This window comes from Artibeus jamaicensis, unplaced genomic scaffold (assembly GCF_021234435.1).
Source record: "Artibeus jamaicensis isolate MK-2021 breed Jamaican fruit bat unplaced genomic scaffold, CSHL_Jam_final contig_797, whole genome shotgun sequence".
Taxonomy (NCBI): Eukaryota; Metazoa; Chordata; class Mammalia; order Chiroptera; family Phyllostomidae; genus Artibeus; species Artibeus jamaicensis.
In genome coordinates, this window is record NW_026521977.1 from 1,280,789 (window position 1) to 1,300,834 (window position 20,046).

General features: G+C 34.2%; 1 protein-coding gene across 2 annotated transcripts in view; it reads left to right on the forward strand.

Moving 5' to 3' along the window:
- Positions 1-20,046, forward strand: part of IPO7 (importin 7) — a 64,983-nt gene that overhangs the window by 23,505 nt on the left and 21,432 nt on the right. For both annotated transcript variants that reach the window (XM_037133793.2, XM_037133794.2), the window contains 8 exons: positions 5,728-5,884; positions 7,633-7,722; positions 10,188-10,282; positions 10,393-10,477; positions 14,018-14,152; positions 14,778-14,877; positions 16,512-16,588; positions 16,740-16,856. In XM_037133793.2, coding sequence (XP_036989688.1) covers positions 5,728-5,884; positions 7,633-7,722; positions 10,188-10,282; positions 10,393-10,477; positions 14,018-14,152; positions 14,778-14,877; positions 16,512-16,588; positions 16,740-16,856 — 856 coding nt within the window. The remainder of the gene's footprint in view (positions 1-5,727; positions 5,885-7,632; positions 7,723-10,187; positions 10,283-10,392; positions 10,478-14,017; positions 14,153-14,777; positions 14,878-16,511; positions 16,589-16,739; positions 16,857-20,046) is intronic.

The following is a 20,046-nucleotide window of genomic DNA, read 5'->3' on the forward strand; positions in this document are numbered from 1 at the left end:
CTTTGTGTAGTGTGTGGAGAAGGTACTATGACTGATCGAATGTGTTGAGTGGTTTTTGAGTTTTGTGCTGGAGAGTTCTCACTGGATGATGCTCTACTGTTGGGTAGACCAGTTGAAGTTGAGAGCAATCTCATCGAGACATTAATTGAGAACAATCAATGTTATACCATGTGGGAGATAGCCAACATACTCAAAATATCCAAATCAGTAAAGTTATTGGTAAAAGTGAAAAATGTGTCTTTTATGGAAAAAACCATGTGGACATTTTGGCCAACCTAATATATTAAAATTATATTTTAATTGTGTTCTCTTTTTGAAATAGCATTTTTATTTTAATTCTGCAGTCTCTTCTGTTGATTCAACTAATAAACTATTTGTGTCCTTTTTTTCTTATTAAAAAAATCATGTTTCCCTATTTAAAAAATCAGTTATCTAACTTCTCAATATGGGGTGATAAAGATGTTTGTTTTTTGTTTTTATTTTTTAAATGTGAAGGGAATCATAGTACATTGAGCATTAGAGCTCTTTATTGCTTTTGGCTTTCTGTGAATTTTTATCTTAATTTGGGATCTTGATAACTTGCAAGGACCTATCTCTAATTTTTTTAAAAATATGTTGGAATTTCATGACCATTTTTAATCATTGTGTTTTAAGGAATTCATAGCCACCTGTTTCAGTGTTTGCATATTTCAGCAAGTTATAGTTCATATTAGTATTAGTAAGAGATTATTTTAAACCAAGAAACCATCTTAGATCTGGATCTAGGGATAATAAAAATATATAATCTTGGAAGTTGAGGTATGTAGCTCTGAAAGTAATAAGTCAAATCTCAGAGGGGTTATCTCGTGTATGTGTGTGTGTGGTGAAAGTAATGAAATTGATAGGTATATGAAAGTTTTGGCATTAGAAAATTATGAGGAAGAGTTAAGGAACACTTAAACCACGATGGTGGCTTTATTCCCAGTCCTACCAGCCACACAGATGCCATTGTGATCCTTGTAATTATGGTGCTTGTAGTTAGCCTCTGATACCATTTTTGGATCCCATCTCAAAGTTGCTGATGAACTGCTGCATTTGTTCTGAGCAGGAGAGAGAAATATACCATTTACAGCATTGGTACTGGTGTTTTCTTGTGTTCCCACCAGCTACCCATCTTCCTGCTAAGGAATGTTCCAGCTGTTGCTCCAACCCCTGTCAGAGTGCCAGTTGTTGTAGTTCTGGTAAGTGAGTGACTAAAATGAGAGAGAATAACAATAATAAGCTGTATTGTCATTGAGGCGGTCCAAGTCTCTTCTGTCTTATAATCTTAGCAGGAGAGAGTTTGACAGGGATTTTTTTAATGGGAGACGCAGGAGGCTGCTACAGTATTGGAATTCCAGTTCATTTTTAGCCATTGTTTTATTGTGGAGCACAAGGTATTCACAAGGGATCTGTGTGGACTAAAGCAGTTCTAAGAAAATTCTTGGCGAAATTGGAAGTTGTGGTGGCCTTCAGGAGCATAGATCCTCAGGAAATACTTGTCAGTTGAAGGAGCACAGCAGGAGCACTTGAAGAGGAAGGCAAGTCACAGCAAATGGAGTAGTGTGAACAAAACGAAAGGTACAGAGGTGGAAATGAGCCTTTGTCTTTAGTGGGTACTGAGGACACTACTATAGTATGGATAATTTTTGTTGAAGGTTTGGGGGAAATTTTTGGACTTTAAAATTGGGACTATGCTAAAGAGGATTTTGAATGTCATGCGAAATTTGGATGTGATCTTTTAGATACTGGTAGACTATTGAAGTTTTTTTTTCTTTCTTTTTTTTTTTAACAGAAAGTTATGATCTAGTATTTAAGAATTTCCTATCAACATGGCTCACCAGATTGACACGCTGTAGCCTTGTAGTGGAGCTTTTATTGATACATTTTCACAAGTTCAGGAACTTAGTCTTATGGAATAGTAATTTGTTTCCTACCATAAATTACTTTTATACCAATTATCTTAGATTAGCAACTAGTACCACCCAACTTCTAGTCCTCTACTCAACGTAGAGAGGAAAGTAGGAGAGAATGTCTAGCATAAGTAGGTATTCAAACTCTTGATGTGGGTGATCAACTTGGGTTGAATAAATGGAGAGGGGTAGGGGTACGTAATATAGTTCTCACCTTTATTGTTAAAAGGGACTATTGTCAATAATTATTATAGTTTGTATAATCAGATTGGAGAGTGCACATGGCTTTGTTTTATCAACTCAAAGACATGTACAGATAACTTTTTAAAATGTATGTACTAGGTATATTTTCTCAGTACATTAAAATATTTAAAATCATCTGCCAATTTTGTTTAATAGTCTCAGTCATTATTTATGTGAACATTTCTCTTGGTGTTTTTTATTCTTGGCAACTAACTTTGGCTTTCATTTCACCCAATAGCAAAAAAGAATAAGCTTTTTAAAAATGTACTCAGATATTCAATTCTCTTTTTTAAAATTCACACCAAGGACTTTTTTTTTTTAATTTTAATTTTAATTTTAATTTTCTTTCTCCCTCCCTTCCTTCCTTCCTTCCTTCCTTCCTTCCTTCCTTCCTTCCTTCCTTCCTTCCTTCCTTCCTTCCTTCCTTCCTTCCTTCCTTCTTTCCTTCCTTTCTTCTTTTTTTGAGAGAGAAAGGGACAGAAACTTATGTGTGTTTCTCTGTGTGAGAGAAGCATATATTGGTTGCCTCTGTTAGGTGCATGGACCCAGGATTGTATGTGCCTGGACCAGACGAGGCATGAGCCTGCAGCCTGGGCATGTGCCCTGACTTGGGAAACAAACCACAACCTTTCAGTTGTTAGTCAGTGGTCCAGCTAGGGCAGATTTGCAATTCTTAAGTACATTTTTACTATTCAGAATGTCTACCAGTAGATAAACCTGGATTCTGGTAAAAAGAAAACCAACTTAATGCCTTTTAGATAACCTAATCTAAAAAAAAAAAAAAAAAGCTGTGCTTTTTAGAATAATGACTTCTTGCACTGGCTGCTGTAGCTCAGTAGAGTGAGTGTGGGACTGTAAACCAAAGGGTCAGTTTGATCCCAGGCACATGCCTGGGTTGCTGGCCAGGCCCCCAGTAGGGGGCATGTGAGAGGCAACCACACAATGATGTTTCTCTTCTCTTTCCCTTCCTCTCTCTCTAAAAATAAAATAAAATCTTTAAAAAATTTAGAATAATGACTTCTTTAACACTACTTTGTATTTTGCAAAGCTATTATGCCTACTGACTCCTTAATAATGGAAGCTGGAGTTATTTTTTTCATAGTTCTATACTAAAAATTCAATTATTTAATTTCTCTTTTGAAATAAAGCCACAGACCTTTCAACAATCCAGCTAAATGCTAAGGGATCCATAAGTGAGAATGTCTCAGATTAGCAATTCGTTACCCATAATCTTGGAGCAAAATGTGATTCAAAATTCAGTATTTTTTGGATTTTAGGAAGGAAATAAGGTTCACATTATACATATTATGTAATGTTGCTATTGAAATCTGTACCAGCAACGAGCGAAGATGGAAGGCCAGAGGGGCACTGTGCCGCGTGGTGAAGGCACAGGCCCTTTTTTGGAACCAGCTGCAGGCATGAAGCTCATTGTGCAGCGGGCAGCAGGATGGAAAAGTTAACAAAGAACCTTCTTTACTGTACAAGAAGAGTCTCAGATAATATCTTTAACCATTAAGGACTCAGTAAAATTAGGTACCTCCCCATTTTACAGTTGAAGATCACCATTCAGCAAATTAGGACTCTTTTCTATAGGATGAGGTTACATCCAGATAAACCCATTGTTAACTATCCTAAGTTAAAAATATTGCTACTTCTTCATAGACGTTTTTAAAAATCAATATTTAACTATTTGGAAATGAAACATCATTTAAAATCCTACCAAACTCCTAATTCCAAAGAATTGGCAACATTCTCTGATCAAGAAAAGAAGTGACTGTATGTTGAAAGTATCCTGGCACTGGTCCCATTTTTTTTTTCTCCTTGAATTTGAATAAATATGGAGAAATGGTGCTTTGATGACAACTGTTGTCTTAATAAGACTAACGGTACAATGGACTATTTCTCTTAATTCTTATTCAGATGCTAGAAAACTTCCTGTGTTTGGCAATTCTGAAGCTCAGAGACACTGGCAAGAAATTAGTTATCATTTACCAAACTATGCTATTTTAAAAGCAGTGATAACAATTTACTGTATTGTGGATTGTATTATATACCTTTTATAGCTTATCACAGTCTTTTATGTGTGTATGTGGCAGTCATAAATCCAAACTGGATTTCTCTCTATACCTCACGTGGATATGAGTCAAGTGCACAAGCTCTTCATGTGTGCAACAGTGTTAATTGCCTATTTGCTGATTTACATACCCTCAGTGGTTTTGTACTGTTGTTGTTTAAAAGATATGTCAACTAAGAAAAACATTGCTAATGTATTATGCATATTGCTGTATCCAGGCCTTATTCTTACTATGGACATTTTCAGTATTCTTTACTAATTTAGAAATAAAGTCAGAGGCATACATATTATGAAATCTAGTCTCAATATGTGTTAATGCTGTCATTCTCTGATATCTTTCTTGTTAGGCAGTGTACTTGCTTTTTTTTTTTTTTACTTCCTTATATAGACTGTTTTCACAGTGATATGTGAGAATCTCTTTACAAAGTTTTTCTTAAATAGTAAAATAAATTTTTGCTAAAAGTAGAATTGCTTTTTCACACCTTTTTATCTTGGCAACTGATTAGCTCTTTGGAGAGTGGGGGAAAAGGGACTGAGTATAATTATATTTTCTCCTAATTTGAAAAAGGTATAACATACCTTTTATCTTTTGTAAATGTTATCTGACATTGACAAAGGGAAAATTTTTACCCTTTTTTGAGTATTAAAACAAGATGTTTCTCTCACAGTGGTAGCTGGGAGCTTCAGGAAACTGAATAATTAAAAGTTACTATGTGGATTTTATGTGTAACTTTTATGACGAAAATAAGGAACATTCAAATAAACAGATCTTGGAGAAGTTTTTTAAATCTACACCAACACTCAATAATAAAACACATTATTATTATATTGGCTATAAAATGTGTGAATATTTACTCCAAATGGAATAAATGAAGATCCTAAGTAGCCTGCTGAGGTTGGGTTTTGTTGCCAAATGGGTTGTTTAAAAAACTGCTGGTTTATAATGCTTTTAGAAGTACAATATTTTTCTACTTTATATATGTCACTCTACCTTAATTAGTAAAATGTAAATTACTTAAGGATGATAAAATATAATTGATTTTATATCTGTTGGCTGCTAATGTTTAAAAGCCAAATCATTGTAGCTCTTCAGTTATTCATTCAGTCTTCAGAATTAGGAATAACATAGTGAAGTGGTTAAGAGGGCAGACCCTGGATCTTGACTGCTGAGATTCATACCTAGATGGTGTATTTGGGGGAAGGTAGTTAGTTGCCTTGCCTGTGCCTCCATTTCCTCAGCTATAGAAAACAGGATACTAATGGGGCCTTGAAGCTTATGACCTGATGATAAATGCTGAGTCAATTTTATATATTCTTTTATTATTTGAGGTTTTTCTAAAGTTGCTTTTGGTTGCAGAGTAGGTTTTTATTTATTTGCTTTTATTTGTATAAACAAGTAAATGTAAATGTCATCTATAAATAAAATTGTGAAGTGAAGAAGTAAATTCTTACAGAATTAGTTTGTATTCCTACCCAAAGGTACAAGAAACCAGAGGAGCGGAGTCCATTGGTAGCAGCAATGCAGCATTTCCTGCCCCTGCTAAAGGACCGTTTTATTCAGCTTCTTCCCGATCAGTCTGATCAGTCTGTTCTTATTCAGAAACAGATTTTCAAGATCTTCTATGCTCTTGTTCAGGTAATTTTTATAATTTGTTTTTTTTAGTATAAAAAGCTGGTGTATCTAGATTGAGTGGATGATTTGCTAGTCAAATATAAATTGCCAAAATTATAAGTATGTTAAAAGTATAACCAAGCATACTTACCCAAATACACAAACAAGTCTAATCTTAAATTATAAATGGTCAATCTTAAGTTGTCTTAAACCCTCGAATATTATTTACAAAATTAGTAAATTTTTTCTTGTACCTTTCACCTTAAAAATTCACAAGTCTAGAAATCAGTTACTTGATTATAGTTTCTGTATCAAGTACCCTGATATGCCAAATATACATAGATTATCCCAGTAATTACAAAACCTATTCCTAAGCTTACATTACACAAAAATATTAATACTGTAGGCTTGACTGGCACATGATAATGGGCTTCAACATTTTTGTATGTTGTTCTAAATCTTTGGAGTAAAAGTTATCCATTAAGGAAATGGTTGTATCTGTATTCTCAGTGAATGTAATTACTTAAGAAACCTCAAGTTTTTTATTAGGATTAAGATTTTGGTTCTTTTGTGTCATATAACCATAGAAGGATTCATTCCTTCTACCAGGACTTTGGTTCAATTCATGCATTTACTTACTTTTTAAATCTCATTTAAATAGACCTATGACTTTGCCTCCACCGAAACTGTAACTGGCTCACTCCCTTGTTTGGTTGGATTTTGCATGTCTTTGCTAGATCTTTAAAGATAACCTAATATCTCTAATTCTTAACCTAAGGGCACTTTAATTGGCCCCTTCTTATGCAGTTAATTTTAAAGTGCTTTGATAGACCATATATATACTGTTTCTGTTCCCCCCCCACCCCGACTGGTAGAACCTCCATCTTTTAGACTAAAAATAATTTCTTTTTGTAAATTATTTTAGGGCATAGGGCATAATATCTCCACAACAAATTTTTTGAGACTAGCATACCTTAGTAAAATACAAGTATAGCCCCTTCTCATTTGTGAAAATATGTCCTAAAATCCTAAATAGGATATTGATTTTATGAACCTATTAAGAGAGAGGATTTTGGCCCTGGCTGGTGTAGCTCATTGAATTGAGCACGGGCCTGTGAAGCAAAGGTTCCGAGGTTCAATTCCCAGTTAGGGCACATGCCTAGGTTGCAGGCCAGGTCCCCAGTAGGGGATGGATGCATGAGAGGCAACCACACGTTGATGTTTCTCTCCCACCCTTTCTCCTTCCCTTCCCTTCTCTCTAAAAATAAATAAATAATATATATATATTTTAAAGAGAGTACTTTACCACCACTGCCCCCCCCCACACACTAAAAAACAAAAGAGAGAGAGGATTTATTTTAAGAATGCAAGAATGGATAACAGTCAGAAATCGCCTTCTGTGATTTAACTCTTACTGGAAAAGACAGGCCTGTAGCCATCTTTAAGGATGTTCTTCTTGCTTTAAATAAAACTAAGAATTCTGGAATTGAAATTCCTTACCTTGATTAAAAAAATGTTCATAAGAAATCCATAGTAAATATCATATCTTACGGTGAAAATAAGATATATTTCCAGTAATTTGGGGAAAAGATAAGGGTGTCCCCTGTCATTGCCACAATTCTCCAGTACAGGTAACTAACTGAATTTGCCTGTGTACTAAAAACAAGAAATGTGGATTGAATGAAATACTTTTTGTAGGTATTGTGTAGAATAAAAGAAAGTATAATTTTCTTTTGTAAGGATTTAAAAATTAATACTTGATTTTAATTTAGTATACACTACCCCTGGAGCTGATAAACCAACAGAACCTGACAGAATGGATAGAAATTTTGAAGACTGTTGTGAACAGGGATGTACCTAATGTAAGTCTCTCTGTGATCTATTACTAAGCATAAATATTTAGTTCAATCTTTTGAGAATGTTAACTGCTATTTTCTGTAACATTTTAATAAACTTTGGTAATTCATGATGCAGATTTTTCTAGATAGACACCATTTCATTGTTTACATATGAGCATATATTCAGTAAAAATTTGTAAAGCGTTATTTCATATACTGTTGTTTAAATGCCGGTATATCTCTATTAATTTCATCCTGATCCTTCTGTTTCTTTTCAGTTTTTAATGAAAAGCTCATAACATGTATTATCTCGCATAGTTATAAGTTTTTTTTGTTATATGAACTTTTAAAATCTGCTTTCTCAGCAACCTTCAAATATATAATACAATATTATTAACTGTAATCATCACGATATACATTACATCCCCAGAACTTATTTATCTCATAACTGGGAATTTGCTTCTTTTAACTCCTTCCCAGTGATTACTACGGTAATCATTTCACAATATATACATATATCAAATAATTCTGTTGTGTACCTTAAACTAATACATTATATATAAATTACATCTTTTTAAAAAGTCCATGGATTTTTAGCCTAATAATTTTTTAAGACATCTGTGAACAAGAAAGAACTTGTAAATTGACTAAACTTTATAGTTATATTACTTGTTTTTCTAAATAATTTTATAGAAATATAACTTATAAAAACGTTAAACTGACCCTTTCAAAGTATTTTGATTCAGTGGTTTTTAGTTCATACATAACTATCCAACTATGCTTTTTTAAAAAATATTAATCAAATTTAAAAAAATAACTAGTTTTTCTTTATAATCTAGTTTAGTGATTTTCAACTGGTATGCCGTAAGAATTTATTAAACATGTAGTACTTGACTTTAGTTAGGGGCACTGGCCACTTTTCCCTTACTGTCAAAATAAAAAATGATAGCTGCCAAAACAGCAATAAATGTCCAGTGAGAATGAATCAAAATTATAACTATTTTTTGTTTGTCAGGTTGGCAAAAAAGTAATTAGTTTATGTGTGCCAGGAGATGAAAAAGGTTGAAAATCACTGACTAGTTTTCTGGAGAGGTAGGGAATTTACAATCCTAAATTACCTCGTGTGTTTTAGTGTTGTTACTATCATACTTTTTTAATCTTCAAAAAAATATCCTGCTGAATTTATTTTACATAGACATGGAAGAGTTCTGCAATTTATCCAACACAATTTTCTTAGTAGTGTAAGTAAAAAAAGAAGAAACCTGTTCTGTAGCAATAAGCTACAAATTTTTACTTAAAAATAAAACACAAATAAATATGACGTTTCCCTTACTTCATAGGAAACTGTTGTAGTTTGATGTGTATTTTTCTGTATATACTTAATACAACTATAAAATATATATAAATTTTTATATTGACCTTTTTGGTATAATTTATAATCATAAACATGCATATATTATAAGAAAATAGTTCAACAAGTTATGACAATCACCTGCACCCATGTAAGTCACCTAGCATGATTACTCATGGCTTGTTCTAGTCATCCCTACCATCGCCATTCTCATTTCCAGCATCATAAATTAGTTTCATCTGTTCTAGAACTTAATATAAAAGTACTTTTTTTTGTATCTATCTTCTTTTGCTTAATATATTTATCAGCTAGATTAAGTTGTGTTGTGGTAGTTTGTTTCTTTTTATTGCTAAGTAGTATCCTGTTATGTTGATACACTACTGTTTATTTAAAGTTGGATGTACAAGTTGATGGACGTGGGTGTTCTCAGAATTTTAGTATTAGATAAAACTACTATGAACGTTCTTACACAAGTCTCTGTGATCATATGTATTGTCATTTTTCTTGAGTTGAAAACCAAAGAATGGAATTGGGTCATAGCATAGGTATATGATTTCTTAATGTAGTTGATCCATTGATGTCACTGCAGTGTATGGGAGTTTTAATTGCTATAACTTAAAAAAATGTCATGGACGTCTTAGGTAAATATAGTGATCTAATCTATTCATCTTTTATGGAAGTTCCATAATTAAACATCTCCTTATTAATGAAAAGTTCTTGGCAGTTTTTCACTATTATAAATAGTTTTGCAAATGAATAGTCATACATGTATCTTTATTTATACTAACATTTCTAAAATGGAGTTTCTCACAACCTTTTGATTTGAACTATACTGGTTTTGATTAAACTACTTGCCAGGGCCTTGATTTTATATTATGTGGGACTTGAGTAAAATGTTTCAGTTTAAGCTTTAAAAGAATTTTGAAAAAGCATATCCTTCATGAACAAGTAGCTGAAGCACTGGAAGTGCCTTTTATATTTAAATAAGGGTTAGGACTATTTCAGATCTAGCTTTTTATTATGGAAGGCCGGCCACTGTAGGAGGATTCTTTGAGAATCTGTTCTCACCTCATACTGTTTCTCTTATATTGTATCATCTTTTATTATCTATCATTAAATAAATGTCTCTTTAAATAAGGAAACACTTCAAGTTGAAGAAGATGATAGACCTGAGTTACCATGGTGGAAATGTAAGAAGTGGGCTTTGCATATTTTAGCAAGGCTTTTCGAAAGGTAAGCTCCCAGATATATGATGATTAAGTTCCTTTTTCTCACACTTTTTGTTTGTAAGTGCTGATATAAAGCATTATAAAGAAACAGTGGACATTTTAATGTTCTTTTAGATATGGAAGCCCTGGCAATGTTTCCAAGGAATATAATGAGTTTGCTGAAGTCTTCCTGAAGGCATTTGCTGTTGGTGTGCAGCAGGTAAGTCCAAGATAATTTTTCTAAATAGAGATATAGTATTATTAGGTTAATTTCTCTCTTGCTTATTTCATTAGAAATTAAATAATAATAACCTTGTTGCATATTAGTGTAAGACTATGTTTTCTGTTAAAAATAACTTTTCTAAAATGAAACCTTTTTAGTGAGAAGAAATGGTATTGTTAATACATTTTTACTGTCTGGCTTCATAAAAGTCATCTGTATACTCACCTACATCTGTATTCAGTCTGTTTTAATTTGTTTTGATGGACATAAAGATAGTTTGGCTTTAGAGATAAGGTGGGAAATGAAAGAATGTTTTGATAGACTTTTCATATAGTTTTGGAAATTCTTTAATATTACACCAAAATTGAATGATGTCGTTTTTTAAAATATATTTTATTGATTATGCTATTACACTTGTCCCATTTTGCCCTCTTTGTTCCCCCCCACCCTGCACACCCTCTCCCACCCACATTCCTCCCCTTTAGTTCATGTCTATGTGTTACAAGTTCTTTAGCTTCTACATCTCCCACACTACTCTTGCCCTCCCCCTGTCTATTTTCTACCTACCATCTATGCTTCTTATTCTCTGTACCTTTTCCCCCTCTCTCCTCCTCCCACTCCCCTGTTGCTAATCCTCCTTGTGATCTCCATTTCTGTGGTCCCGCTCCTGATATAGTTGTCCACTTAGTTTGCTTTTGTTTTAGGTGTGGTTGTTAATAACTGTGAATTTGCTGTCTTTTTACTGTTCATCTTTTTATCTTTTTCTCAGATAAGTTCCTTTAACATTTCATATAATAAGGGCTTGGTGATGATGAACTCCTTGAACTTGACCTTATCTGAGAAGCACTTTATCTGCCCTTCCATTCTAAATGAAAGCTTTGCTGGATGGAGCAATCTTGGATGTAGGTTCTTGTCTTTCATGACTTGGAATACCTCTTTCCAGCCCTTCTTGCCTGTAAGGTCTCTTTTGAGAAATCAGTTGACAATCTGATGGGAACTCCTTTGTAGGTGACTGTCCCCTTATCTTATCTCTTGCTGCTTCTAGGATTCTCTCCTTCATTTTCATCTTGGGTAATGTAATTATGATGTGCCTTGGTGTTTTCCTTCTTTGAGTCCAACTTCTTGGGGACTCTCTGAGCTTCCTAGGCTTCTTGGAAGTCTATTTCCTTTGCCAGATTGGGGAGTTCTCCTTTATTATTTGTTCAGATAAGTTTTTCACTTCCTCTTCCCCTTCTGGTACCCCTATAATTCGGATGTTGGAGCGTTTAAAGATGTCCTGGAGATTCCTAAGCCTCTCCTTGTTGTTGTTGTTGTTTTTTGAATTCTTGTTTCTTCATTCTTTTCTGTTTGTTTGTTTCTTCCTTTCTTCTGGTCCACTCCCTTGATTTGAGTCCCAGTTTTCTTTCCATCATTATTGGTTCCCTGTGCATTTTGCTTCATTTCACTTAGTGTAGCCTTCATTTTTTCATCTAATTTGCAACCAAAATCAACCAATTCTGTGAGCATCCTGATAGGTTCACCAGTGCTTTGAACTGTGCATCTGATAGGTTGGCTACCTCTTGGTTGCTGAAAAGTATTGCCTCTAGGGCTTTGATCTGTTCTCCCGTTTGAGGCATTTTGGGGTGGGGGTCTGGTTGCACCTGTTATGTATGCGGGGCAAAGGCTTAGGTGTTCACTAGGGCGGGGCAACCCAGTTGCTGGGTTGACACTGTATGTGGGGGTGGGGTCAGAGAGGGAACAATGGCCCTCGCTCTGTTCTCTCTCGGATTTCAGTTCCTTCTGCCGCTTCCCACGAGCAAATTGGGCCCTTCTGGTGCTGGTTCCTGGGTAGGTGGACTTGTGTACATTCTAGAACCCTGTGGGTTTCTCCAATGAACTCTCCTGTGAGGCTGGGAGTCTCTCCCAGCACCTCAACCCCCTCAAGTGTTTTCAGTTAGTGCTTTTAGGCTTTATTTCCTAGGGCTGGGGCCCTGGGTTGCGTGGTCTATCTCGCTCCCCATTTTCCCTTGGTTTTTCTGCACACGAATGTGTGACCATGGTTAGCCAGCCACTTTGCACACCTTACTGGGTCTGCTCATTGCCTCCCTGTGCCCGGGGTCTGCCAACTGCTGCCTGCGAGCCCAGGTCCACCAGCCACTGCTTTTTCCTGCCTCGAGCCCTTTCCATGGGCTGCCGACTCCGAACCTCTTACTGGTCAGGATGAATGGTTTTTGGACTTCCGTACAGTTCAGTTTTGTCATTTCTGGTTGTATTTTTGTTGTCCTTAATTTTGTTTGTGCAAGGAGGCACAGTGTGTTTATCTATGCCTCCATCTTGGCCAGAAGTCCTGAACAATGTAGTTTCTTAAAGGTTAATTGCAATGTAGAGTTTGAAACTAACAACATTTCATATTCCATTATAGTAACACACATTGGTGTGTATAGCACTTAGATGGCTCTTTCATCCATACATGATTTTGTGACATTCTGAACTGGGCATTTAGAGAATGTTGATTCATTGAATTAATGCACATTTTTCTAATGTTAATACATTTCATTTTTGTATTTAAAAATTACATTTGTTAATAACAACACCAATCTCATCAGAAATATTTTCAAATAATTTTTTCTTGAAAAGCTCAAATTTTAATACCAGTAACATTATTGGATTTTTTAAGTGACAGGCTGATTTTATTCATTTTTGAGAAAAAAATGCCATATGTACAAGTCTAAATAATCATAATTGGTCTGTTAGTTTTTCTTTCAATTATATGATAGTGTTTCATGGAACAAGCTGCTATTCCTGCTCTTCTTCTGATAATTGTTCTTCAGTATATAAAAGAAGTGCTGTTTATATTTTTCCCATTTAATAATATTTATAATATTTCTGGTTCATTAAGGACTTTTTTTTTTAATTAAGGACTTTTTTTTTTAATAAGGATGTTTGTAAGGAAAGCTTGTTCTGTAATTACGTGGCTGTAAAGAATCTGACTGCTGATATACTTCAGTGCCACCCCATTCATGTTAGATACAAGAAGTTTTACTACTCTTTTGTATCATTCATGCAAATGTTAAACACAGTAAAAAGGGCGAATAATGACAGCGTTATTGTGAAAATAGTGTTGCCCTCGCAGACTCTTTGAGGGATCTTGTCACCCAATTTTTGACATTGGTTGTTCTTGAAATACGAAGTGAATCAAAACTCTTGCCAGACATTAAATAGGATATGTACGTGAATGTTTGTGTAATGTTTTCCTAATAAGTGAGTTTAGCAATTGTAGGGATGTCTCAGAATATTGTATTATGTTTAATAAGTAGCATATGAATTGCCCTTCTTTTTATATTTCATCAGAAACCAGCGCTTTGATAGAGTATTATTTTAGTTTGTTTATTTAAATGCCTTCCTTGAGAATAAATGTGTTTCTACAGTATAAATTTTTTAAATTACTTAATTCTGAGAAGGATGATGACCTGAATATTGAGATAAGTGTCACATGTTTTTGCTGGCTTGCAAGTCATTAATTTCTGTTTGGTTTTTGATCAAAAATTTTTCCCAAAGGTTTTATTGAAGGTGTTATATCAGTACAAAGAGAAGCAATACATGGCTCCTCGAGTTTTACAACAGACATTAAATTATATTAATCAAGGAGTTTCTCATGCGCTCACCTGGAAGAACCTGAAGCCTCATATACAAGTAATAATTTTCTATCTGAAATGTTTTTCTAGAAAATACAATGGAAGTAACATTAAATATCATAAAGGTTTAAAAATGAAATTTTTTTCTTATATTGCTTAGTGTAGTTTTGGTAATTGTTTTGATAGTAGAGTAGAAAAACGAGGGAAAACACCCCTCATGAACTTATAAAAGCTCTTTTGTGAATATTCAGATTACCTTTTCACCTAAACTGTTCTTACTATTGGACTATGATTAGTTAAAATTTTAGTCATGTGATTTGGAGTAGGCAAAGGACTATTTTACCAGATAGTTTTTGAGGATAATTGGCTTATCTTTTATGAGTAATTTTTTTGCTTTATTTACAACTGTAGGGCTTGATGGACTAAAACTTCATGTCATATTTTCTCAGATTACTACCTATGTACATGTATTTTATTTTATAATTACTTGTTGCATAGAGGGAAGGGTGGGTATATTGGTAGTTGATCTGAAAATGTAAAAAGTTTGATATTAAACTTTAAAAATATGTATTATAGATTATGGAATTGCTTTTGTTTTACCACTTAACAGAAATTTGAAGGAGGTTTAAAAAAAATCTTAAGACTGACTTCAGGTTATTACCTTCTTAACTTTTAAATTGCAGGGCATTATCCAAGATGTTATTTTTCCATTGATGTGCTATACAGATGCCGATGAAGAACTTTGGCAAGAAGACCCTTATGAATATATACGCATGAAGTTTGGTAAGGAATTTTCACTTGTTTAGAAATAAAATGTCAGTTAAGTTTATATATAGTATACCTAGGGGGTATCAAAGTCTTTTACCTTTTGTACTCGGAAATCTTTGTTGCCCTGGCCATTGTGGCTTCATTGGTCAGAGCATCACATACACAGTAAGGATGCAGGTTCAGTCCCCACCCTCACCCTTCCTCTCTAAAAAAGCAATGATCAAAATACTTTTGATCAGGTGAGGATCAAAAAAGTAATCTCTTCTTTCAGTGTAAGTTATTCATTGTTTAGACCAGCGATTTTTGATCCTTTTCCTATCACAGCACACATAAACTAGTCACTAAAATTGTGTGGCATACCAAAGAGTGTTCTTTGCCAATCTGACAAAAACATGGATATAATTTTGATTCATTCACACCAGACAGCTATTGTGCTAGCTGTTGTCATTTTTAAAATTTGACATTCTAAGGGAGAAAACATTAGTGCTCCTGACTAAATAGTCGGATATTGAATATTTTAAAAATCTTTTGCAGCACACCAGTGGAAAATCACTGTTTTAGATATTTTGGTGGAGGACAATTCATTAATTATGGCATTTGATAATTTTTAGCACAATTCATTAATTATGGCATTTGATAATTTTTAGCAGACACAGATTCAGTAGTGTTGCTAAGTTTTTAGATGTACTTCATGCCAGAGCTATTAGAAATTCAAGATTATACCTTAACACTAAGTGTCTAAACTATACTTTTGAATCTTGTGTTAGTCATCATATAATGTGGGAATTGAGAAGATGAATACTGGAAGCTGTAGTCACACGGAGTCTCTCCCTGGAACTAAAGAATTGTAATGGGCTGATATTCAGCCTTCGTCCCTCTTCCTAGCAAAGTCTTAATGTGTGTGTGTGTGTGTGTGTGTGTGTGTGTATAATGTACGTATATATGTATATGTACACCAATATATACACATATATGTATATATTGATGTTTATCCTTATTTATTTGTTACTCTTATTTTTTTATATTTTCTTATTGGCTTAATATGCAATAACCTCAGTTTCTGAGAGTTAGGGATCAGGGCATGGCTTAACAATTGACTGCTTCAAAATCTCTCAGGAAGTTGCAATCAAAAAATTTTAATGTACTTTTAGTAGTTTGTACTTTTGTGACCCTGTTGTGAAAATTCTCAGTTGTAGTGTGAAAATAATCATTGGGAGAAATTAATGGATTGTTAACATTTAACCTGTACAGAAAAGATACAGGATAAGGCTTTTTACAAAATTATATGATTCATATTCATCTTCTGTGAACATTTATAAACTTTTGTTTGTTGTTGTTGTTTTTCCTTTTTAAGTTTGTTTGTTTGGGAGGGGGGAGGGAGAGTGAAACAGAAATATCTCTGAGAGAGAAACATGGATCAGTTGCCTCTCACACTCCCCCAACTGAGGACCTGGCCTGCAATCTTTCAGTGTGCAGGCTGGCACTCAACCCACTGAGCTACACTAGCCAGGGCTAAGGTGTGTGGGGTTCTTGTTTGTTTGTTTGTTTGTTTGTTTTGTTTTTAATAACAGCATTATTTATACATTTTGTAGCATTGATTGTTGAAGAAATTGACTGTTTTCTTTATTAATTTTAAATTTATTCTCTAGATGTGTTTGAAGATTTCATTTCTCCTACAACTGCTGCCCAGACACTTTTGTTTACAGCCTGTAGTAAGAGGAAAGAGGTAAGTTATTTAATGTGGAAACTTTTTGCTCTAACATTTAAAATTGGTTCAGATACTGTTTTTAATGTTAACTCTTAAGTCCTTTTGTCATTAATGTTTTTTAAAGGATTTTGGTTTATCCAGTAGTGTTACTTTTTTCTTTTTAATTTAGGTACTGCAAAAGACTATGGGATTTTGCTACCAGATTCTTACAGAACCAAACGCTGATCCTCGAAAAAAAGATGGAGCCCTGCATATGATTGGATCGTTAGCTGAAATACTTCTGAAGGTATGCTTTTCATGTACATGTGCAAATTGAGATACAATTTATATACCATAAAATTGGCCGATATAAAGTATAATTCAGTGGTTTTTTTCTTATATTCAGAGTTCTACAACATTTTCATCACCCTAAAAAGAAACCTTACTGGCAGTTACTCTCCATTTTCTCTGAGACTTCCCAGCCCTAGGTTACACCTAATCTATTTTTTGCTTCCTTTATGGATTTGCTAACTGGACATTGCATATAAATGGAGTGATAAAACATTTGGTCCTTCTTGAGTAGCTTTTTTTTTTACTTAGCATAATATTTTCAAAGTTCATCATAGTGTGTGGCACATGTCCCAGCACTTCCATTCTGTTTTATTGCCAAGTAATATTTCATTGTATTGATATACCACATTTCATTTATTCGTTTTTCAGTTGATGGGCCTTTGTATTATTTTCATATCTTGACTATTATTCAATGGTGCTCTGAACATTTGTGTACACATTTTTGTATAGATGTATGTTTTTATTTTTCTTGGGTAATAAATACCTAGAAGTAAAATTGCAGGTCATATTTGAGAAACTGCCAGGCTGTTTTTCCAAAGTGACTGGCTCTATCATTTTATGTTTTCATCAGCAGTGTATGATGGTTCAAGTTATTATGTCCTCATAAATTTACCTGACATTTTCGTTACAGCCATTAACCTGTTGTCAGATGTTTTCTCGTGCTTTTGATTTACATTATCCTGATGACTAATGATATTCTAAGAATCTTTTTATATGCTAATGGACAATTATATGTCTTCTTTGGGACATTTCTGTTCTAATCCTTTATTTTAAATTGTGTTATTTTCTTTATTGTTACATTGTTAGAGTCCTATATATTCTAAATACTACACCTTTATCATATACATGATCTTCAAATATTTTCTGCCATTCTCTGGGTTATCTTTTCAATTTCCTGATGGTATCCTTCAAAGTATAAATTTTGATATTATTTTGAAATAAGTCCAGTTTATATTTTCTTTTGTTGCTTTTGCTGAAGGTACTTCTTTTTGCATGAGTTTTCCTTAATTGTATTTTTTCCCATTACCATTTATTCCCCTTACAGGCCCCTGCCCCACAATTAACACTCTGTTGTCCAGGTCCATGAGTCCTTTTTCTTTTTGCTTGGTCCCTTCACCTCCTAATCCCCTCCACAGAGCTGTCAGCCTGCTCTCTATGTGTCTGTCTCTGTTTTGCTTCTTAGTTCAGTGTGTTAAATTCCACGTGAGTGAAATCATGGTATTTGTCTTTTTCTGACTGGCTTATTTCACTTAATATAATGTTTTCTAGGTCTGTCCATGCTGTCAAAAAGGGTAAAATTTTATTCTATTTTACAGCTGAATAGTGTTCTACTGGGTGTGTCTACCATAGTTGTTTTATCCACTCATCTGCTGATGGACACTTGTGCTGCTTGCACATCTGTGGTAATTGTAAATAATGCTACAGTGAACATAGGGGTACTTTTATACTTTTGATTGTTTCAGGTTTCTTCAGATAAATTGCCAGGAATGGAATTACTAAGTCATAAAGCAGTTCTGTTTTTAATTATTTGTTGTATCTCCATACTGTGCTATCCACAGTGGCTGCACCAGTCTGTATTCCCACCAACAGTACAAAAGGGTTCCCCCTTTTCCACATCCTGACCAGCACTTGTTTGTTGATTTATTGAAGATAGCGATTCTGACTAGTGTGAGGTGATATAGCTTGTTGTTTTAATTTGCATTTCTCTGGGTAGTGATGTTGACCATCTTTTTATATGAGGTGGGTCCCAGAAAAACCTGGAATAATCTTCTGGAGCGTGGGTTTCTTGTAGTATAGGTTTCCCCCGCTAGTTGAGTGTTCTAGGAACCCACCTGTGTCAGTGTACCAGCCAGCAATTGTTGTGAGAGGCTGGGTTAGGCTTCAGTAAATTTTGTTTGAAAACTCTTTCAGTGCATTTGCCCATTTCTTGATGGTTAATTTAAGAGAGCACCTGTCCATACTGTGCTTAGTGCTCAGTACTTTTTGACCAAAAACAGCATGACCCTGGTGTCCCACCCTGCCTATTCATGCAATTTAACCTCAAGTGAATATTTTGTTTCCTGGATAAAAAAAAGTCCTCAAAGAATAACGTTGTAGATGTAGAACAGATAAAACAAAAAATGACAGAAGCACTAAAAGGCATTGAAATAAAAAACAAGTTCAAAAACTGTTTTGAGCAGTGGGGAAAAAAGCATCTCAGTAGATGTATTACATCAAATGAAGAGAGTGCTTTGAAGGTGACCAAAGTTTAAACATGTAAGAATAAATAAATTTTTATAGACTCCAGGGTTCATTGGACATGTCCTGCGTTGTGTATCTATTGGCCATATGTGTGTCCTCTTTGGAGAAGTGTCTATTTGCATCCTTTGTCCATTTTTTAAGTTCAATTCTTTGTTTCTTTGTTGTTGTTTTATAAGTTCTTCATGAATTTTGGATATTAATCCATTATCAGATGTATCAGCAAATATGTTCTTCCTTCTGTGGGTTATCTTTACATTTTGTTGATGGCTTCCTTTGCTGTGCGAAAACTTTTTAGACCGATATAGTACCATTTGTTTATTTTTTCCTTTGTTTTCATTTCCTGGGGATATATATCAGAAATGATACTGCTACAAGCAGTGTCTGGGATTTTACTGCCTACGTTTTCTTCTAGTACTTTTAGGGTTTCAAGTCTAATGTTTTAAGTTTTTAATCATTCATTTTGAATTTATTCTTGTGTGTGGCATAAGAAGATGGTATAGTTTCATTTTTCTGCACACATCTGTCTAGTTTTCTCAACATTTATTGAATAAGCTCTCTTTAGCCCACTGTATATGCTTGCTTTTCCTGTTAAATATTAATTGACTATAAAGGTGTGGGTTTATTTTTGGGTGCTCTGTTCATTAATCTGTATGTCTGATTTTATGCCAGTACCATACTGTTTTGATGACTGTGGCTTTATAGTATAGTTTTATATTAGGTAGTGTTATTCTTCAAAGTTCAAAGAAGAACTTTGTTCTTCTTTCTCAAGATTGCTGTTGCTATTTGGGGCCTTTGTGGTTTCATGTAAATTTTTGGAATATTTATTCTAGTTCTGTCAAAGACGCCATTGGTATCTTGATAGGAATTGTGTTGAATCTATAGGTTGTTTTGGGTAGCATAGACAT